Source organism: Mustela nivalis (genome assembly GCF_964662115.1).
Source record: "Mustela nivalis genome assembly, chromosome: 8".
Lineage (NCBI taxonomy): Eukaryota > Metazoa > Chordata > Mammalia > Carnivora > Mustelidae > Mustela > Mustela nivalis.
Genome location: NC_139027.1, coordinates 31,598,743 through 31,616,793, shown reverse-complemented (window position 1 = coordinate 31,616,793; position 18,051 = coordinate 31,598,743). Strand labels below are relative to the sequence as shown.

The following is an 18,051-nucleotide window of genomic DNA, read 5'->3' as shown; positions in this document are numbered from 1 at the left end:
AAGCTTTGGGAGAAATGAGAAAACCACAACAATCTTTGCAGATTTCTGGGTTCCTTTTGTGCTCTTATAAGCTTAACAGTGTCAACCGATGTGATGAGATGGTGTGTTTTTCGTGTGGTGAATGAGTTTGAAGCCCACCAAAGCCATCGCCTAGTGAAGTTCAGTTCAGGCAAGTTTCTTCTAAAGGGTTTATGTGTTCCTCACAGCCAACTTGACTCACTGGCAAAGCCACAAGGATACAAATAAAAGGTGTTCTATGATTCAAGAACTAAACACCCCCACCTTGACATCTGGCTGTGATTGTGAGGTACCTATTGTGTTCTGGGAAGGTAGTCAAAGGAGTCCCAGGCCCTTCTTGTCCAGATAGAGTGGATTCTCCGTGAACCTGTTCTAGCAAGCTTTCAATGTACTTTCCAGAATTCCCAGAGGATGTCACTGCACATCTATGCCACTATTGAGGGAATTTACCCATAAGGTCCTGTATAGATTGAGGACATGTCTTAAGAATTTGAGGCTACAGTTCATCCATCCTCACAACCCATACTCAAGGCAGTGATGTCATCAAGGTCTTGGTCATCCAAAATGACCAGATCACAGGGCATCTTGTGAATGTTGGCAATGGCAGCCTTAACACATGACAGGAAGCATGGCCAATAGTCTACCAGGTATGATGTGAGCTGAGGAAGCTAGTGGGTGACATCTGTCTCTTCCATTAACTCACAATCACTACATGCATTCCCCTTGTGGCTGGATCGGAATCTTTGCAGTCACCATTAATTGACAAAATTCACACTCAAACTGAGCAGTACAGCTGGCATAGACAGCTTCCAGAGAACAACTAGAAATTAAAGAGGAGGAAGCTGGCAGTTGGATCAGTTAGGGAGAAGGTACACTGGGGTCACTGGACCATATTCTTACCTAAAGCTTTTCAGTCCTGGGCTCTATTCAGTTAAGGATAACCGCCATCTTGTGTGACACTGGGTTTACCATGACACTTAGTATCTTCCCCCCATTTCAAATCCTACCCTCCCTTTTGTTTTGGTTGGGTTTTTTTAAAAAAAAGATTTTCTTTTTTTTATTTGAGAGAGAGAGAGAGAGAAGGCACAAACAGGGGAAGTGGGAGAGAGAGAAGCAGACTCCTCACTGAGCAGGGAGGCCAATGCTGGGCTTGATCCCATCCGGGATCACGACCCAAGCCTAGGGCAGACACTCAACCGACTGAGCCATCCAGGTACGCTCCACCCACCCTTTATTCCCCTCTGATACAAGAATCCCTTAGTAAATGACCTAACTCTGAAAACTGCTTAGTTGCCATCCTTGATAATGTCTTTTTCTTTCTCCTCTCCATCCCCTTTACCAGCAGGTCCTGTCAACTCCACCTCTGAAGTATATCCACCCTCTTGTCTCCATCTTCATGGCCACCTTTGGGTCCAGATCACCACTGTGTCTCCTGGATCCCTGCCACACTCTTCTCTTCAACTGTCTTCTCCACCTCCACCGGCTTTTTCCAATCCATCTTCCATCCAGCAGCAATACTCACCTTTTAAAATGACAGTCACATCACATCCCTGTGATGTGATTAAACTCTCATTGCCTTCTACAGCCAGAGTAAAACCCAGCCTCCTCCGGGCAGCCAGCACAGCTCTGCCCTATCTCTACATTCTCATCAGCTCCACTGCCCCCTTGTTCTCGCCTCTCTAGCGCCCTGGTCTCTCTGCCCCTGTCCACAGAGAGGCCCAAGCACTGCCCGGGACAGCAGAGCGCAGGCAGTATTTTACCATACATGCTGATGGGGGAAAAGAACAGGAAATAGGAACAGGAAAGTATCTTACAGCCAACCAATTTGTTTTCCTTTTATGGAAGCTATAAGAAGATACATGCTAATACATTTTAGAATAAATAGAAATCCTGCCTTGAAGATTAGCAAAATACAGGTTGCATATGGGCAGGGAGTATATTGACAGGCAAATTCCCACTGTGATAGGGTACCTTGAGTCTCTTCAAGCATTTGTGGTTGTCCTACAGCAAGAAGAATTTCCTCTCCTTCCAGTCCTAGGATAGGGTCCTGGAGAAACTCAACTAATACAATTTTAAAAGGGCTCTTGGTCAGTATAGCTGTTTGCATTCAAAGGAAGTCACATTTGAAGCATTTCTTTCAGAATTCTAATTAGAGATTTAAAACATACCTGCACATAAATGGGAAAGCTTTAAATGGAGGTGTAGAACCATATTGAGGTTACTAACTTAATACTGTTTGAGCCATCAAATAAATGTCCCATAGTACTTAGTTCATAACACATTTCAAGTTATGTCTGGGCTAGTTTGGGTTAATAGTCCCTTTAATTATTCTAATGAGGCTTACTTGCTTGCCAAGCTATAGTCTCATTTCATTTAACCTATTATACTACCATATATTTTTTGATGGGCTCCCTACAGTTGGTGCTGAGGGAGTCACTTCTGTCCAGGGAAGAAGAAAGTTTATCTTTGTGATCTGAATTCATGCATTTATTTGGCAAAGATTTAGGAGCACCGACTGCGTTCCTAGGCAGAGCGCTGCCAGCACAACACAAACAAGGCACAGTTTATACCCAGGTAGGGGTGAATAAGTGATTACTATACAGAGTGTAACAAGCGACAGGCAGGCTTCAGAAGGGTTGTATGGAAGCTGACACACAAGGAAAAATCAGCCTGAGCCTGGCAGAGTGGGAGTGGGAGTCCCCAGTAGTGGAAACAGCCTGAGCAAGGACGGAGCCAGTGACCTTCCCAGGGTAGCTCACCTTGACCTTGTGGCCTTCTGAGTCTCAAGGATCCTAGATTTGTCTTCATCTTTAGCCCAGGTAACCTTGAAAGTCCAAGAACCTGGGTTCCTTAGCTCAGGTAATTGAGGTCTACCTGGACAGTCCACCTTTAGTTGTTCTCAGGTATAAATTTCAAATGGGAAATCTTTGAGAGGACACTCCCCTGCAAGTAATAATGTTACTTTTTGTGTAACTGAGGATAGATTCAATTAAGAATGATATGAAGTGAAATGCACAGCCAATGAAAGTATAATTCAAAAGAAACTTATTTTAGTCACTGTATTGAATCACTTTAATCCTGGACTTAGGAAATCATTTGGGGCTTAAAAGGGTGACTTTAATTTTTACTTGTACTTTACTGCATTTTACTAGAATTTTACTTGTACTTTATTGCATTTTACTACCAGGGTATAAACTGTGTCTTGTTTGTGTTTTGTTTCCAGAACCTTTGTTCTCTTTCATTGATGTTTCCTAAGGGCCTAGAATAGTGCTCGGCCCCTAGTAGACACTCAATAAATATTTCTTGAAAGATATAGTGACTTTTATGGAGAAATTACATTCTCTGTAAGTTTCCTACATCGTGGACTATAAAGGGTCCATGTACTCCAGTGAGAGGGGTTAGGGTTCCCTCAGAGTGAGCTACAGTTGTTCTAACATTGCCAGTAAACCAAGGACAACATTGTTAAAAGGAGGGGGCTGTAGGGCTTATGATGATCTAATCCAGGTTTTGAATGAAGCTCTCTTTTTTGGTGTACGTTGTCTATCAATGACAGATGGACATGACTTTAGTCTCTAATCCCAAGTGTTCTGTAAATACACTTCCCAGCCCTATCTTGCAGGACTGGGAGGAAATTGGCCCTCACTCGCTGTTGGGGATATTCACGCACAGTTGTGCCAAAATCCTTAAGCCTTCCAAGGGTCAGACTGGCTACCAGTGAGAAGGCCATTGTTCCAAGGGCTTTAGTTTCCCTGGAAGCCCCACACAGACATCCTCTCTGTGGTCCTGATGCCTTTAGGGAGTGTGGGGCCCAGCTAATCACACGGTTGCCAGGAATTTCTCTTTCAGCCTCTGGGATGCCCCTGAGCGCTCGAAGTCCCCAACCTCAGTCCTGAGCCTGACCTCCCCTCTAGATCCCTTGCATTTCTCAATCTCAACCACCTCTGCTTTCTGCCTTGTAGAAAAATCTCCGAGGCAAAGTAATACAGTCTGGGCATGACATGCATGTAGAAGTGGGACAGAGAGAACTTACAGATTGTCTCAATAAATTACTCTGCTCCGTGCAGTAGTGAGCGGCCGTTTCCATCACCCTTCATTCATAAGCCGGTGAAGAAAACACCTCCTGGAGAAGCCCATGGGTGGGGACACAATGCCTGACTTTGGCAACATTTGCTCACTCTTCAATGACAGTAAATAGAAAGCAAGGAACATTGGGCACAGCACTCCTTGCTCTGAGCTCACTTTGGCTGGAAGGCAGGGAGGCTGCTTTTGCCAACCCAAGTTTGAATGTAACTGAACTCCCCTGGCTTCTGGGCACCTTTCTGGTGTGTGAACCCTTCAACCTTCTGTCACTCCGAGGCTTTCTTCCATTCTCACCTCAAATCCCTAGGAAGCTTCTCGGAAACTTCAAAAGTCACTCACTCAGACACTGCTTTGGTGGTTGGAATATAAATGTTGAAGAGTCTTGACATTCTCTATGGGGATCTTTAAAGAAGACTTCAAAGAAACAGCTCTCCTGCTTTGAGAATTTCCCACATAAGTAATAAATGAAAATAATGCCCCTTTCTATATGTCTCTGATCTCACCCTGAGGGATGGGTTTATTAAACAGACCTGAGAGATTGCTGAGGAGTCTCTCCACGGGTCTCGGGAGCTTGTGTGGTCACCGGAATCACTGAACCTCTCTGAAAAGGCTCACGTGACAATATGTGGACACTGTCATTTACAAGTCAGGCTTTATTTGTGGGGGAGGGGTGCAGGAAGGAGTGGATTTCATTATCGTTCCCCTTTCTTAAGTTCCAAATCAGTTTTTTTTTTTTAAAGATTTTTTATTTATGTATTTGACAGAGAGAAATCACAAGTAGATGGAGAGGCAGGCAGAGAGAGAGAGAGAGGGAAGCAGGCTTCCTGCTGAGCAGAGAGCCCGATGCGGGACTCGATCCCAGGACCCTGAGATCACGACCCGAGCCGAAGGCAGTGGCTTAACCCACTGAGCCACCCAGGCGCCCTCCAAATCAGTTTTTATAACAAAGGAAAAGTGCATCTTTCACGAATTTAAAATCTGAAACAATGTCTTACTTCTGGATGTGGCACCTTCCCTAATTCTACAGAGCATCTCTATTCAGCACACCATGTGTGTAGGGAACAGGACAAGGTTGGAGTTAAAAGGAAAAGCTAGGGGGCACCTGGGTGGCTCAGTGGGTTGAGGCCTCTGCTTTCGGGTCAGGTCATGATCCCAGGGTCCTGGGATCGAGCCCCACATCGGGCTCTCTGCTCAGCAGGGAGCCTGCTTCCTCCTCTCTCTCTGCCTACTTGTGATCTCTGTCAAATAAATAAATAAAATCTCAAAAAAAAAAAAAAAGAAAGAAAGAAAGAAAGAAAAAGCTGAGAAGTTAGCTGGTGCCAACCCGTCTATTTAAAGATAAGGAGACACAATGGAAGGACTTTAACTTTTGTCCTATACCCTGGCATGGGGAAAGGATTGAGAAAAAATGAAGCAAACATCCTAAGGCTGATCCTCAGCTTCCTTATCACGAAAATGGAATCATTGTTCCTGTCTCACAGAGCTTTCCAGAAGGTTAAATGAAATCATACCTGGAAAAAAAAAAAAAAAACCATAGCCCAGTTCCTGGGACACAGGAAGTGCTAAATAAATATTAACAGCGGAGGATACTACTGCGGCTCTGGCCCAGAACAGTGACTCCCAATCCCAGCTGCACATCTGAACTTTCTAAGATGTTGTTTCAAAAATACTCAATGCCTGGGTCCAGCTGCAGACATCCCGAGTCAATTGGCCTGACGAGGGGCCCAGTTCAGGTGTGGATGAGGAATTCACTAGGTGATTCTCCATGTGCAGCCAAAATGGAAATCCACTGCCCCAGGAGATCCAAGGACAAAGGAGAAACTATATATCCTTAGCACTAGCCCATTACCAAGCAGGTGGTAAAAGGAAGCGCAAGAAGAAAACTTAGAACACCAAGGTAAGGTTTTCAAAGAAGTTTGAAAATGGCATCTTTTGTCAACAGTAGGTTAATGACCCACCTAGTTGAAATGAAGCAATTAGTAAGACTTCATAAGAGTCTTAGTAACACAAGAGAGTTTCCCTCTGTCCACATGGCTAAGGAGACCCATCCGCCCACCACTGAAAGAAGACACACCCATGTTAACAAGAGGGCAGCCATTTAATGCAGAAATCCAGTTAACAGAAAGAGACAGAGGTTAAACAACAGGTAAAACATCGAACAATACTGCATAGTGTCACGGATTAGCTCTTACGCGGTTGGTCTGTCTCCCTTAGGATCCGGATTCCAGTACGAAGACAGAGAAGAGACGCCCGTTGAAAATAAATAAATAAATAAATAAATAAGGCAACAGAAGGGGAATCTTCCTGTTGACAAAGAACATCCACGAATAATGCACGAATATTTGGTGCTGACACAACAAGACACCCTCAGGACAAGTTCCAAAGATACCGCATTCAAACTGAACAAGCGTGTAACGATGACAAGAAAATTATACTCGCTTTGTTATGAATCCTTTAGCAAATAGAAATGACTCTCAGGTAATTGTTATATACAAACTTTCTGAAATAAATGGCAATCATACAAATTTTTTTTTCCATTGCAATTTCCTCTTTTTTCTAAACCTAGAAATGTTCCATGGCACCGCTCCCTCCATCTCACAGTCAAAGCATAGATAGTCATTAAAGCACTTGAATCCACAGTAGTCTTGTCCGTAGAAAGGTATGGAGGTTTTGCATGATTTTTTTCTATCAGTCATCCAGAAAGGGCTGGCAGGCAACAGGTTGGAATGTAAAAAGACCGTTTTGTGCTTGGGATCCCGACTTGAACTCCACTCCGTTCCTCTCAGGAGCCGTCTGCATTGTGGATGGGCCACTGTCCTCCAGTGTGGACAGTCATACCGTGGAGTCCCTGCCAGACTTTAGATGTGCAATCTTGGTCCGGCTAATAAATGGATAAGCGATGCAGAGACCTCCAGCTGCCACAATAAAGCCTAAACTACACCAGGCACAAAAGATAGACCAGCTGTAGCCATGTTCCACATCATCAGGCAGGCTATAAATTAGCTTTGGGAGCCGGTTCAAATCATAGGAGATGCTGGCAGCATACGTGCAGAGGGAAATGGTGCAAAATATCCCTATAAATAATACAAAGAGAACAGAATGATTGGTTACAGTGTTGCCTGCTACAACGCACATGCCAGACAGGCCTCTGTGAAAATCAGGTCAACTGATGAGGTGGTCACTCCAAATTAGTAAAGGAGATATAATGCTTATGCTGGAATTAACTTGAATTCGTTCAACAAACATTGGCAAAACCTTTATGCACCAGACTGTACGCTAGGTATGGAAGGTGTACAAGTAAAGAACACAGGAGCATATTCTGATAACTTGAATTATGCAGGATTATCTTGCTCGGATGGTGATATATATTTGAATTTATTTTTGGGTTTTGTTCTTAAAGCTATGAAATAAAAGTTCTATCTTTAAGGAAAAGATCTTCTAGAATCACTCACATCTAAGATAAAACAGTCTTCTTTTCCCTTGTCCTATATCTGATCTGACACATTTTTATACAGTTGCAAGCATCATATAATGTCTGTTTTCCTTTTCAGCTACCATTATCAATAGCATTTGTCATGGTCCCTGTAAATAATACTTTAAATGTGTTTCTCATGTGCTAAATTATGTTTTAAGGTTCAGAGCATGACACATGTTAAGGACTCAAGCTTTTGTTTGTCTTTTTTTTTTTCTTATTCATTATTGATTTGTTTGAGAGAGAGCACAAAAGGTGGGGAGGGGGAGGAGGAGAAGCAGGCTCCCCACTGAGCAGGGAGCCCAACATGGGGCTCAATCCCATGAACCCAAGATCATGACCCTCGCTGAAAGAAGCCACTTAACCAACTGAGCCACTCAGGTGCCCCAAATAAAAGCTTTTAAATGATACAAATTAAATCCAGGATGTTGGGATTGAGGTAAAATAGCTGAGTAAGGAGAACACATACTTCAACCATTCAGAATATACAAGATAATTTGGATGACATAAAGAAAGCGGATCTATTTACTTCTTTGTACTAACACATGTATGTATAATTATCTGTCCTTCCAGGACACTAAAATCAGAACTCTGATAAAAATTTCCCAAACACAGTATTTTTAGTATTTAAGTGACACTCCTAGGATTTAGGTGGTTCTGTTCCACCACAGTGGACCCCTATGTATGCTCCTTTGGGATGGCCAGGGGATCAGAATGAGGCTTTTGCCAGAGATGGGTCATGAAAGCAGAAATAAACACCTAGTGAAGTATTGGAGTATCCAGTTTGTTCCAAATCCTGTGCCTCTCTTCTTCATACTTTGGTTTATCCCACATACAATGGAGGTTGCATCTATTGGCTGGAAATTGCTTTGGAGATATATTGAACATCTCTGTAGGTGACAGAGACAGATTTGGGGACTCAAAAGAGAAGGCCAGAAGTAACAGATTTCCCTTGATCCTTTTGATAGAGCTCTGGGGATCAGAAACACGAACAGAAAAGCAAACTCAGAGAAGGCAGCAATTGGGAGGAAATAAAAATGACCTTAATGCCATTTTTAAGTGTCAGAATTCTGCTTGCTCTCAAATTACATAAAGGCACATTGCTTGAACCCTTTCCCAAATGTGCGTTCAGAAAAGAAATGTTTCAAATTAAAAGGACACTCGATCTGCAATAATTTGATATTTCCCACCCTTTGTCTGATTCTGTTTTTAAAATCTAAAGGGATTCTATTTTCCCAAAAAGGATAAAAATCTTATCTTGTGACTTCCTGCTCTAGATTATTATGGCAAATGTATCACTTTAAGTTCTCCAAAGATCATGATGGAAATAATTCTTTCATAAAGGAATGGACTCATCAAAAAATAATACTCCTCTGCTTTTTTCAAACCTTGTGAAAAGCAAATGTTCCTACATTTACATTAATGTTTTCATTGGCACCATAACAAAGAAAATGTTTATATATAATAAGGTCTTTCTAAGGAATGCTGGTAATAGAATAATAAGGCAGTTAGAAAAAATTGATCTCTAGAGTATCAACAGGTAAAATATAATAATAGAACAATGACCCAATCACAGGAAAACAACTCTGTTTTGCATTCAACTGTCTGCACAGAGCTGAATGCCTAAAAGCAAGGCTTTTTACGAGTAATGTAGTTTTAATGACCTCTGAAAACTTGAGTTCAAACTAAGATTTTAAGCATCCTTTGATGTCCAAATGCACTAAGCTGAGAGGCAGGAAATGTGTATTTTGGTCCCCAGATCTGCTCCTAATCATTGTGTGACCCTGAAATTACCTAACCTGAGTCTTAGTTTCTTCACTCGGTGGGGGAAAATTGGGGGACTTGGTTACTGAAAACCCTTACTGTGTCAAATTCCTGTGATTCTGTTATTCCAAAATAAGGCATGGAGCAAGAACATTCCCCCACCCAAACTCCACCAAAAAGAAGAAAGCTGTGTATATACTATACATGCTCCCTTTGATTTTATACTAAACATTAATTTCATTAGACCCTCTCCCCTTCCAGCTCCACAAAGGTGTTTTTGGTGAAATGAATTTCAGCAGACCACCACCAGTTCACACAGAATAGAAAAAGATTGTAAGAAATCAGCTAACCTGAGGACTTAACCAAAAGGATGATTTTCTCTGCCCTCGGTGTCACGAATGATTGTGCCTTCCGTCTGTGGACCTCATGGACACTGCGCTTGATGTGACTGATAGAAATTTCTGTCTCTGACGGAGCTGCTGAAACTCCCTAAAGCTAATCAGCGGCCCACGGTGAGCAAGAGTTGGGCACTTCATGTCATGCTTTTCGCTACTGACCTCACCTTAGAGCCATCTTGCCTCACAAACCTGATTGCTCCTTTTTCTTACTTGTATCACTTCTCTCTATTTATTTTATGGTGATATATATGCATGTCCACTTAAATTCTTTTTGGAAGAGGGTACTTGTCAAATCTTGACAAAAACCTGCCTTATTTTCTGTTGTCTTTATGCACTCTGCTTCAGGTTGGTGGGGAGGGTTACCATGAGCCCACAAACACGTCCCCATCCGCCCGCCCCCTTTCCACAGACTGTGTCATGGGGGTGCCCTTTGGTGACGTTTTTAATTCTTCCAAGACGCTTTTGAAGTACTTCTGAGAAAGAGGAAAGCAAGGAGTCACCAAAAAGCATACGCAAGAGTTCCTGTGTGTTAGACCCTCACATCTCAGAGTCAGCACACAGAGCGACAGCATGGCTGTTATTTGTGGGATGGGCAGGCGTGTTTCTGATTATTACTAGAAAACATACTGAGAGGAGAGAAAGCTTTGTTTCCAACTTGTCCAACAAGATTTTGTAAAAGAGGTCTAACCCACTCAAGATATTTTAAAAAGGGGGGAGAAACATCATCACTTCAAAGATACCAAGTGTAACTTAAATGAAGAAAGCATCTTTGCTGTAGCTGGATTCTTATGCTGATACTGAGGAATTCTCTCTCTCTCTCTCTCTCTCTCTCTCTCGCTTTTAAGATTATTTATTTATTTATTCATGAGAGACAGAGAGGCAGAGGAGATGGAGAAGCAGATTCCCTACTGAGCAGGTAGCCCAATGTGGGACTTGATCCCAGGACCCTGGGATTATGACCTGAGCCAAAGGCAGATGCTTAACCAACTGAGCCACCCAGGCACCCTCCTTTTTTTTTTTTTTTTTTTGATTAAAAAAAAAATTTTTTTTTAATATACTGCTAAATTCTATTTTAGCTCCATATGCACATCTCCCAGTGCTCCTGTGTTTGCTTTGGCTGCCGTCACAAAGCATCAGAACCTTAGGTGGCGGAAACAACAGAAATTTTCTCACAGTTCTGGAGGCAAGAAGTCTGAGATCAAGCTACTGGCAGGGCTGGTTTCTTCCAAGGCCTTTCTCCTTGGCTTGTAGATGGTGGTCTTCTACTTCTCTTTCTAATGTCTTCCCTCTGTAACTGTGTCCAAATGGACTCTTCTTGTAAGGACACTGGTCATTTTATAGGATTAGGGCCCACCCTAATGATCTTATTGTACCTTAATCACCTCTTTAAAGACCCTGTCTCCAAAGACAGTCACATTGTGAGGTACTGAGGGTTTAAACTTCAAGCCTAGGGATTTGAGGAGGGACACGACTCAACCCATAACATCCTATGCATGTGCAATCAATGTACGAAGTATATTTCTATTTCTTTTATGGGTCTTAGAAAGACTTTACTATTTTTATATGTTAATCAGTGATTCTGCAATTAGTTATCAAGCATCTACTACATCCCACCCCGGGTCTGATCATCTTAGAGGTGGTTTAATGAGTCCTCGTTGATCACAGCTGTGATTGGTTTGATGTGGATGTGATCAGGAACCCCAGGTGCTGTTTCCAGTCCACTTCCCAGCATGCATCTCGGGGCAAGGTAAGAGACACCCCTTGGACTAAAGTTCCACGTGGATCCTAATAGTGCTGAGCACAGGGAGTCAACAAAACCAGCCAAACAAAACTGAGTTCTATAACACATTGAGTTCTACCGACCTCAGGACCGGGGCATCCCAAGTTACCCCTGTAAGACTTACCCAGGGGGCAAGTTAGCGCAGATAATGCCACACATTTGTCCGTAGCAATCCAGTTCATGCAAGGTATGCAGCGGGGGTACAAAAAGATAAATAAGGTACCACCCCTGCACTCAAAAAGTTCAGTATCTAATGGTCCTTCATGAAGACCCATGAGAAGAGAGGTCATCTCTCCTCCATTCTTCTCCTAGGCTCTCCTTCCCTTCTGCTCACTCCCTGACCAGCCAGGAGTCTCCTGCAGTCCCTTGCAACCAGGACGGATACTCTTGAGCCCAGCTTGAATCCCAGGCTGGGTTATGGTTATTGCCCGTAGCATCTTCAAGAGTGAAGAGTTACTGGTTCTGAAAAGCCCGGGATGCAACTACTTTTCTTATAATGCATTAAAAAGCTTTCCACCAATATTCTTAATTAGAAGATACAAGGATGTTGCAGAATTACAGGGTTGGAAGGAATTTTTTCGGATCAGAATGGAAGTAAATTTATGCAACCATCCCAGATCATCAACCCAATTTCCTTCCCTGAACTCCTCGAGGTGCCTGTGGCCAGCTGGCAAGCTGTAATTAGGGTAACTGGGCCCCTTCTTCTGACCATCCTGCTTTGATGTGCTTAACAGTGTGAAAGGAGTGGGAGCTGCTTCATCCCAGTTAGCCTGCTTGATAAATAACACAACTACAACACCCAAAGGCATAAACATTGATTTTTTTTTTTTTTTCAGTCCTTCAAACGATGGCCTGCCCATCATCCTGGTCTCTTTGCTCTTCCAGCAAAAATGCCTCATGCTACTTTCACACAGATTGCTCAAAAAGCCATTCCCAAGTTGTCTTTCCTAAATGAATGCACAAGAAACAGACAACACTTTAAGAAGTAAAATAGAAGATCCACGATGCACAATTACCAAAAAAAAAAAAAAAAAAAAATCCCATCTTTCCCTGAAAGATCTCAGCAATCTTATTTAATGCAAACCCTGACCTGGTGTGACATGAGGCTATTTATAGTCCTTATTGATCCTGCTTCGTGTGAATATTCATATGTTTTGCTGCAGAAATGTTAATGGATTTGATTTTAGACCGTGCTGAGGGTGTTAGATAATATAAGATCTATGCACCATATTTACCTTTCTAAAATAAAGCTTGAAAATCCTGAATTCCAAAACACATCTGGCTCCCAATGTTTCAACTCAGGCACTAAGGTTCTGTGGTTTTAGGTCATAACCAATGGATAACCTAGATAATTCTATATATCTACTATAGTGGCTTTTGGTTTTTTAGTTTTGTTTTTTTGTTTCTTTTTGGTTTTTTGGTTTTGGGTTTTTTTTTTTTTTGGTAATGTGTTGAAGCAAAAGAAGGGATAACCGACCATGGCTGTTGACTGTTGCTGAGCTTTCTTGGGCAGCCTGGGCCCTGTTACCTTTCTGTCTGCTGTCACAGTACTCAATGGACAGCCCTGCCTGGGCAGGGGAATGGGTCCAGTGGAGAGTGAGGCCCCCGTGAAGGGAGGCCCAAGCTGTAACTAATTTTTGAGATTCCCAGTGTTTTAAAAGATAATAAAACAAGAGCAACAGCGACATAAATATTATACTTTAAAATGCTTACACTGAATAAATAAACACTTTCAAATCTTTGTATACATAACTAAAATTCTAATCACTTGACTTATAGCACCATGGCAATCTAACACAATCCGTCATCAAATGTTGATGGCAAATGCTTTCACAGGCCAACAGCAGATGAGCTGCAAGTGTCTTATCCTCTCAGTCCTCTGCCTGAACCTCTTCTATATCGTGTGTGTGTGTGTGTGTGTGTGTGTGTGTGATCTCAGAGGTCACAAAGTCCAAGGGCCACCTCTGGGGCCCCTAGGGGATATGAAGTCTATGGCCGGTCCTGCTGGAAGGCCCTTTGTGAGGCTCCAGGGGAAAGGAAGGGGGCAAACACCAGCACTGTTGGCCCACATGTGGGTAACCAAGAACTGTCTGCAAGCAATAAGGCAGAAGGAGGAAGACTGTTTCAAAGTTTCCATTTTAACATCTCAAACTGTCACATCACTGACGCTCCTCATTGAAGGCTTGGCTAATAAGTTCAGGCGGAGAATGGAGATGCCAGCACATTAGAAGCAGCTAAGTTTAGCATCAGAAATCTGTGGGAGAGATGCTGACAAGGGCTGCTGAAGACACTTCTGCTTAATTAAAATCAATTCTTTTAACCCTTTGCTGCTCACCTCTGCAGCTACTGCACGTGAACAGCCTCCAGCTAATTTATCTCGGGCAATGGATTCATGTCATTATCCGGCGTTTGCAAAGGAAAGGTAAAGGCAGTATTTGAAACCGCAAAAAAATAAAACAAACCTCTCTAAGCCCAACAGTAAGGGAACAGATGAGCACGACATAGCAGATCCGCCCATAGCAAAGGCCTGCAGCTCTCCAACATTATTGAAAACCACTGAGTAGAGCAGCGTAACAAGCTTATGGTGGGAGAGTAAATGGAAGCCCAGAAAACTAAGTTCTTTAATGGGATGATGGTTGTGAACTTCTTTTTTTCTTTTTTTAAGATTTTATTTATTTATTTGACGGATAGAGAACACAAGTAGGCAGAGAGGCAGGCAGAGAGAGAGAGAGAGGAGGAAACAGGCCCCCTGCTGAGCAGAGAGCCCGAAGCGGGACTTGATTCCAGGACCCTGGGATCATGACCTGAGCCAAAGGCAGAGGCTTTAACCCACTGAGCCCCCGAGGTGCCCCTTCTTTTTTTTTTTTTTTAATGAGGTAAACTCAACAGTGAGATTTGATTCAGAATAAGAAAAAATATTTAAATCACCCAATTTTTCAGGTAGTGGGAACTACAAGAGGATTTTCCCCTTTATTCCAAAAATGTTGCTTGGCCAACCAAAGCAAAGAAAGCAGAAGAACGTTAGTTTGTGTCTGTTAGTCCCTTAGGACAGGTCATCAAATGTCAAGTTGATAAGTGTGGGTTTTTTGGGGTTTGGGGGGGTTTTTGGTGGTTGTGGGGTTTGTGTTATTGTGGCTATTGTTTTGTTTGTGTTGTTTTTGTTAACCAGTTGCACAGGGGTTTTGATGATAAATTCTGAGGATGCCTGAGCCAGTACGGCCCGGAGTTACAGTCCATGTGTGGATCAGAAACGAGGGCTGAGCAGGGAAAGGCGGAGCTGGCAGCTGGCCACCTGGCGGCTAGCTCTCCTCCGTGTCCACCCCATGTTCAACAACCACCCTCCGTTCATCTAAAATCAGACCGGCCCACGACCTTCACGGGAGCTCTCACTACCCCTGGCTTTTATGGCCCAGTGATTTAGTTCCTTGCTAATAATTGTTTTATATCTAAGAGCATTCTAAATTATTTATGCATTATCCGTATTAAAGCATGTTTTTAAACCATCACTAAGGCTTTCTTGTCTGTAGCCCCCCTCATTTTTCCTGACAAGGGGCCGTGATGTGAGCCTCTCCAGGGTTGGGGGAGAGTGAACCTGCAGTCAGTCCTTTGACACGAGTAAGGAAAATGGGGGACTCAACTAAAAAAAGGGGAAGAAGATGGACAAGATTTTTAATGACTCTTATGGCCCAGCAGAGGCTTAAAGGAATCTTCTGGGCAGAAACAGTCTCTCTCTCTGCTTCTTTGCTACCCTGACCCATTCTTTCAGTCATTTGGGTTTTAAATGAGGCATCCGGTGGCTGGTCTCAGGGTTCAAATCCTCCTCCAAAACGTCAGGAACTAGAATCTTGGCCTCCCTGTGCTACAGTCTTAGCGTATTCACCAAATTCTGGAAAGCTTAAGTCGGTTTTCTGCTCAGACTCTACGAGGGCCATATGATTTTGGAATGCTCTGTCCGCGTGTTTACAACAGTGACCCATGTTACTCACAGGGAGAGAAAGGGACCCATGGCCACCAGAAGGAAGGGTCTCTGCCTGCGACTTGGGTTCCTCAGGCCTCAGACTGGCTGACCAGAAGGCAAAGCACTACCTACCTGTCAACCCTGAAAGACTGGCAGACAGAAAATGGCATCAGCCAATGAGAGTCAGGTACAGCTGCCTCCAGTTAATGCGGGTGTGCGTGAGGGGCCATTAAGTGAGACACGCTGGCAAACCCAGCCATGGCCACTTGAAAACTGAACTCCAGAGAAGCAGAAGTAGGCTTGTTCAAAATGGCTGCATATCCACAGTCATATTAGCTCGGATACTGAGTGAAACTGTGCATTTGACATTCACTAATCACTAATACGTTAATTTTTACCTTTGTGAAGGAGCAAAAGGAAAAGATTTCTTCCCTGTCGCCACCTTTAGTATTAGCTGTCAGCTCAGCTCCTGACTCCTTCACTTGCTAATCGAAAAGACCACAGACGCCTCTCCACACACCATCCTCCTTCCATTCCCCTGCTTTAAGATCAAGTCTCTCTTCTGCTTAAAACCTCCCAGTGGTTGGGGTGCCTGGGTGCTCAGTGGGCTAAATGTCTGACTTTGGCTCAGCTTAAGATCTCAAGGTCCTGAGATCAAACCCCATGTCAGCAGGTAGTCAGCTTGTCCCTCTGCCCCTCCCCCACAGCTCATTTTCTCTCTCTCTCTCTCTGTCTCTCAAAAAAATAAATAAATCTTAAAAAAAAAAAAAAGTGGGGGGGCGCCTGGGTGGCTCAGTGGGTTAAAGCCTTTGCCTTTGGCTCAGGTCATGATCTCAGGGTTCTGGGATCGAGCCCTGCGACGGGCTCTCTGCTCAGCAGGGAGCCTGCTTCCCTTCCTCTCCCTCTACCTGCCTCTCTGCCTACTTGTGATCTCTGTCAAATAAATAAAATCTTTAAAAAAAAAAAAAAATGGTGGCTTCCATTATTACGCTTAGATTGAAATTCAAACCACTGTCTGCATCTCCCTGCTCTCTGGCCACATTGGTTGGTCTTCTTTCTGTGGCTGAAAACACACCAACCATCCCTGTCTCTAGGGCTTGGCATCCCTGCCCCTAGGGCTTGGCTCACCCCCTAAGCGCACTCCCAAAAGCAGGACGCTTTTCCTAATTCAGCCTGGAAATCACCACCTCAGCAAGGTGTCCCCTGAGCCCCCTACTCCACCTTGTTTGTTTTCCTCACAGCTTTTATTACCATCACACCTTATTGTCTCCTTCTCCTCTAGATGAAAATGGAGAAGGATTTTGTCTCCCTTATTCATCGTGTCTCTAGTACTTAAAGTAGTGCCTGGTACATACTGAGTCCTCAGAAACTATCTGTGAAGTGAAATGAATGAATGTTTTGTGTGTAAAAATGATCCCAAAGACACCATCACTAAGAGAAGTACTTGGAGTTGGCTTTCAGCTCAGGGGGGTGGTTTTGCGGATCACTGTCTCCCCGGGCACGCTCCTGATAAACAATGGCCCATGCTCCCCAAGAGTCCAGGCCAGGGCTAGGGCCGGGCTGCAGAAACGAGGTCTGCATTAGGACCACTGTTGTTTTCTTTACATTCTCTATCACCCACCAAACCCAATGACCCCTGGCTGCTTTTCTCACAGGGGCAAACAAAATTAGCAGAGCAAAGCTGGCCACAGGCAGAGCAGCCTTCCCTTCTGCCCAGAGAGGAGTCTGAGGTGTTCAGCGTACCTGTCATGAGGAAAAGGAGTCCGGCCACGTGTTGGGTCAAGCTTTCCTCCCAGAAGAAACTGACCGTGGCCACGATGCAGCCGCAGAGCAGGACGGCCACCGCCATGCCCAGGAAGCCAGCCGTGATTCTTCTCAGGTCTACTCTCGAGGTATAGACATTCAGAATGGGAAGCAGAAAGAACAGAGTTATTGAAAACTAGAGAATGAAGAGCTTTGCGAACATTGCAAACACTAGTCAGTGGCACGGGCAGTCTTGGGGTCTGCAGGCTTGGGGTGGTTTAGGGATGTCTCTCCCCAAGTTTTCCACCAGAAGATAGATGGGGTCAGAGTCTACCTTCCCTGCGTGCACGGAGACGTCTGCACCACGCAGACAGCAGAGCAGAGAACAATGCCCGAGTAAACCTGGCTCATAGATAGCAGTTACTTAGGAAACAGAGAGCGAAATATCTCCACTTTCGTTAAAAGAGCAACGGGAATGCAGCTTACCACCGCTGCGGGGCTACGCTTAGCTTGGCTTTGGAGAAAGCGCCTACAAGCTATGCTGCTGGGAAATAGGGTTTTACCTGAGCACCACAGGTGCCAATTATTTTATTTGTCTTTGTCATAAAGTCACAATCGTGATCCTTAGGACAGAAGCCCAGCCCCTCCCCCACTTCCGATGCAAAACCAAGACAAGGATCGATGACATGGACCCAAATATATTTTCGCTGTGCTCGTTGTCCTAAAGCAGCACTCTGATTGCCCAACCTCTGCTCTTTTTCTTCTTCTATTTCCTTCCTTCCTTTTCTTTGGGGAACAAATTGAGTTTTAAAAATGAGTTTAAAAACTCATTTTAAAA

General features: G+C 43.8%; 1 protein-coding gene across 3 annotated transcripts in view; it reads right to left on the bottom strand.

The window, feature by feature from the left end:
• TMEM178A (transmembrane protein 178A) overlaps nt 1–18,051 on the bottom strand; it is a 56,210-nt gene that overhangs the window by 846 nt on the left and 37,313 nt on the right. For 2 of the 3 annotated variants that reach the window (XM_082743276.1, XM_082743278.1), the window contains exons 3-4: nt 17,214–17,351; nt 6,178–7,172 (exon numbers count right to left, since the gene is read on the bottom strand). In XM_082743276.1, coding sequence (XP_082599402.1) covers nt 6,931–7,172; nt 17,214–17,351 — 380 coding nt within the window. In that variant the 3' untranslated portion in view covers nt 6,178–6,930. Of the gene's footprint in view, nt 1–6,177; nt 7,173–17,213; nt 17,352–18,051 lie in introns of those variants that run through there. The other variant, XM_082743277.1, reaches the window with a different exon arrangement.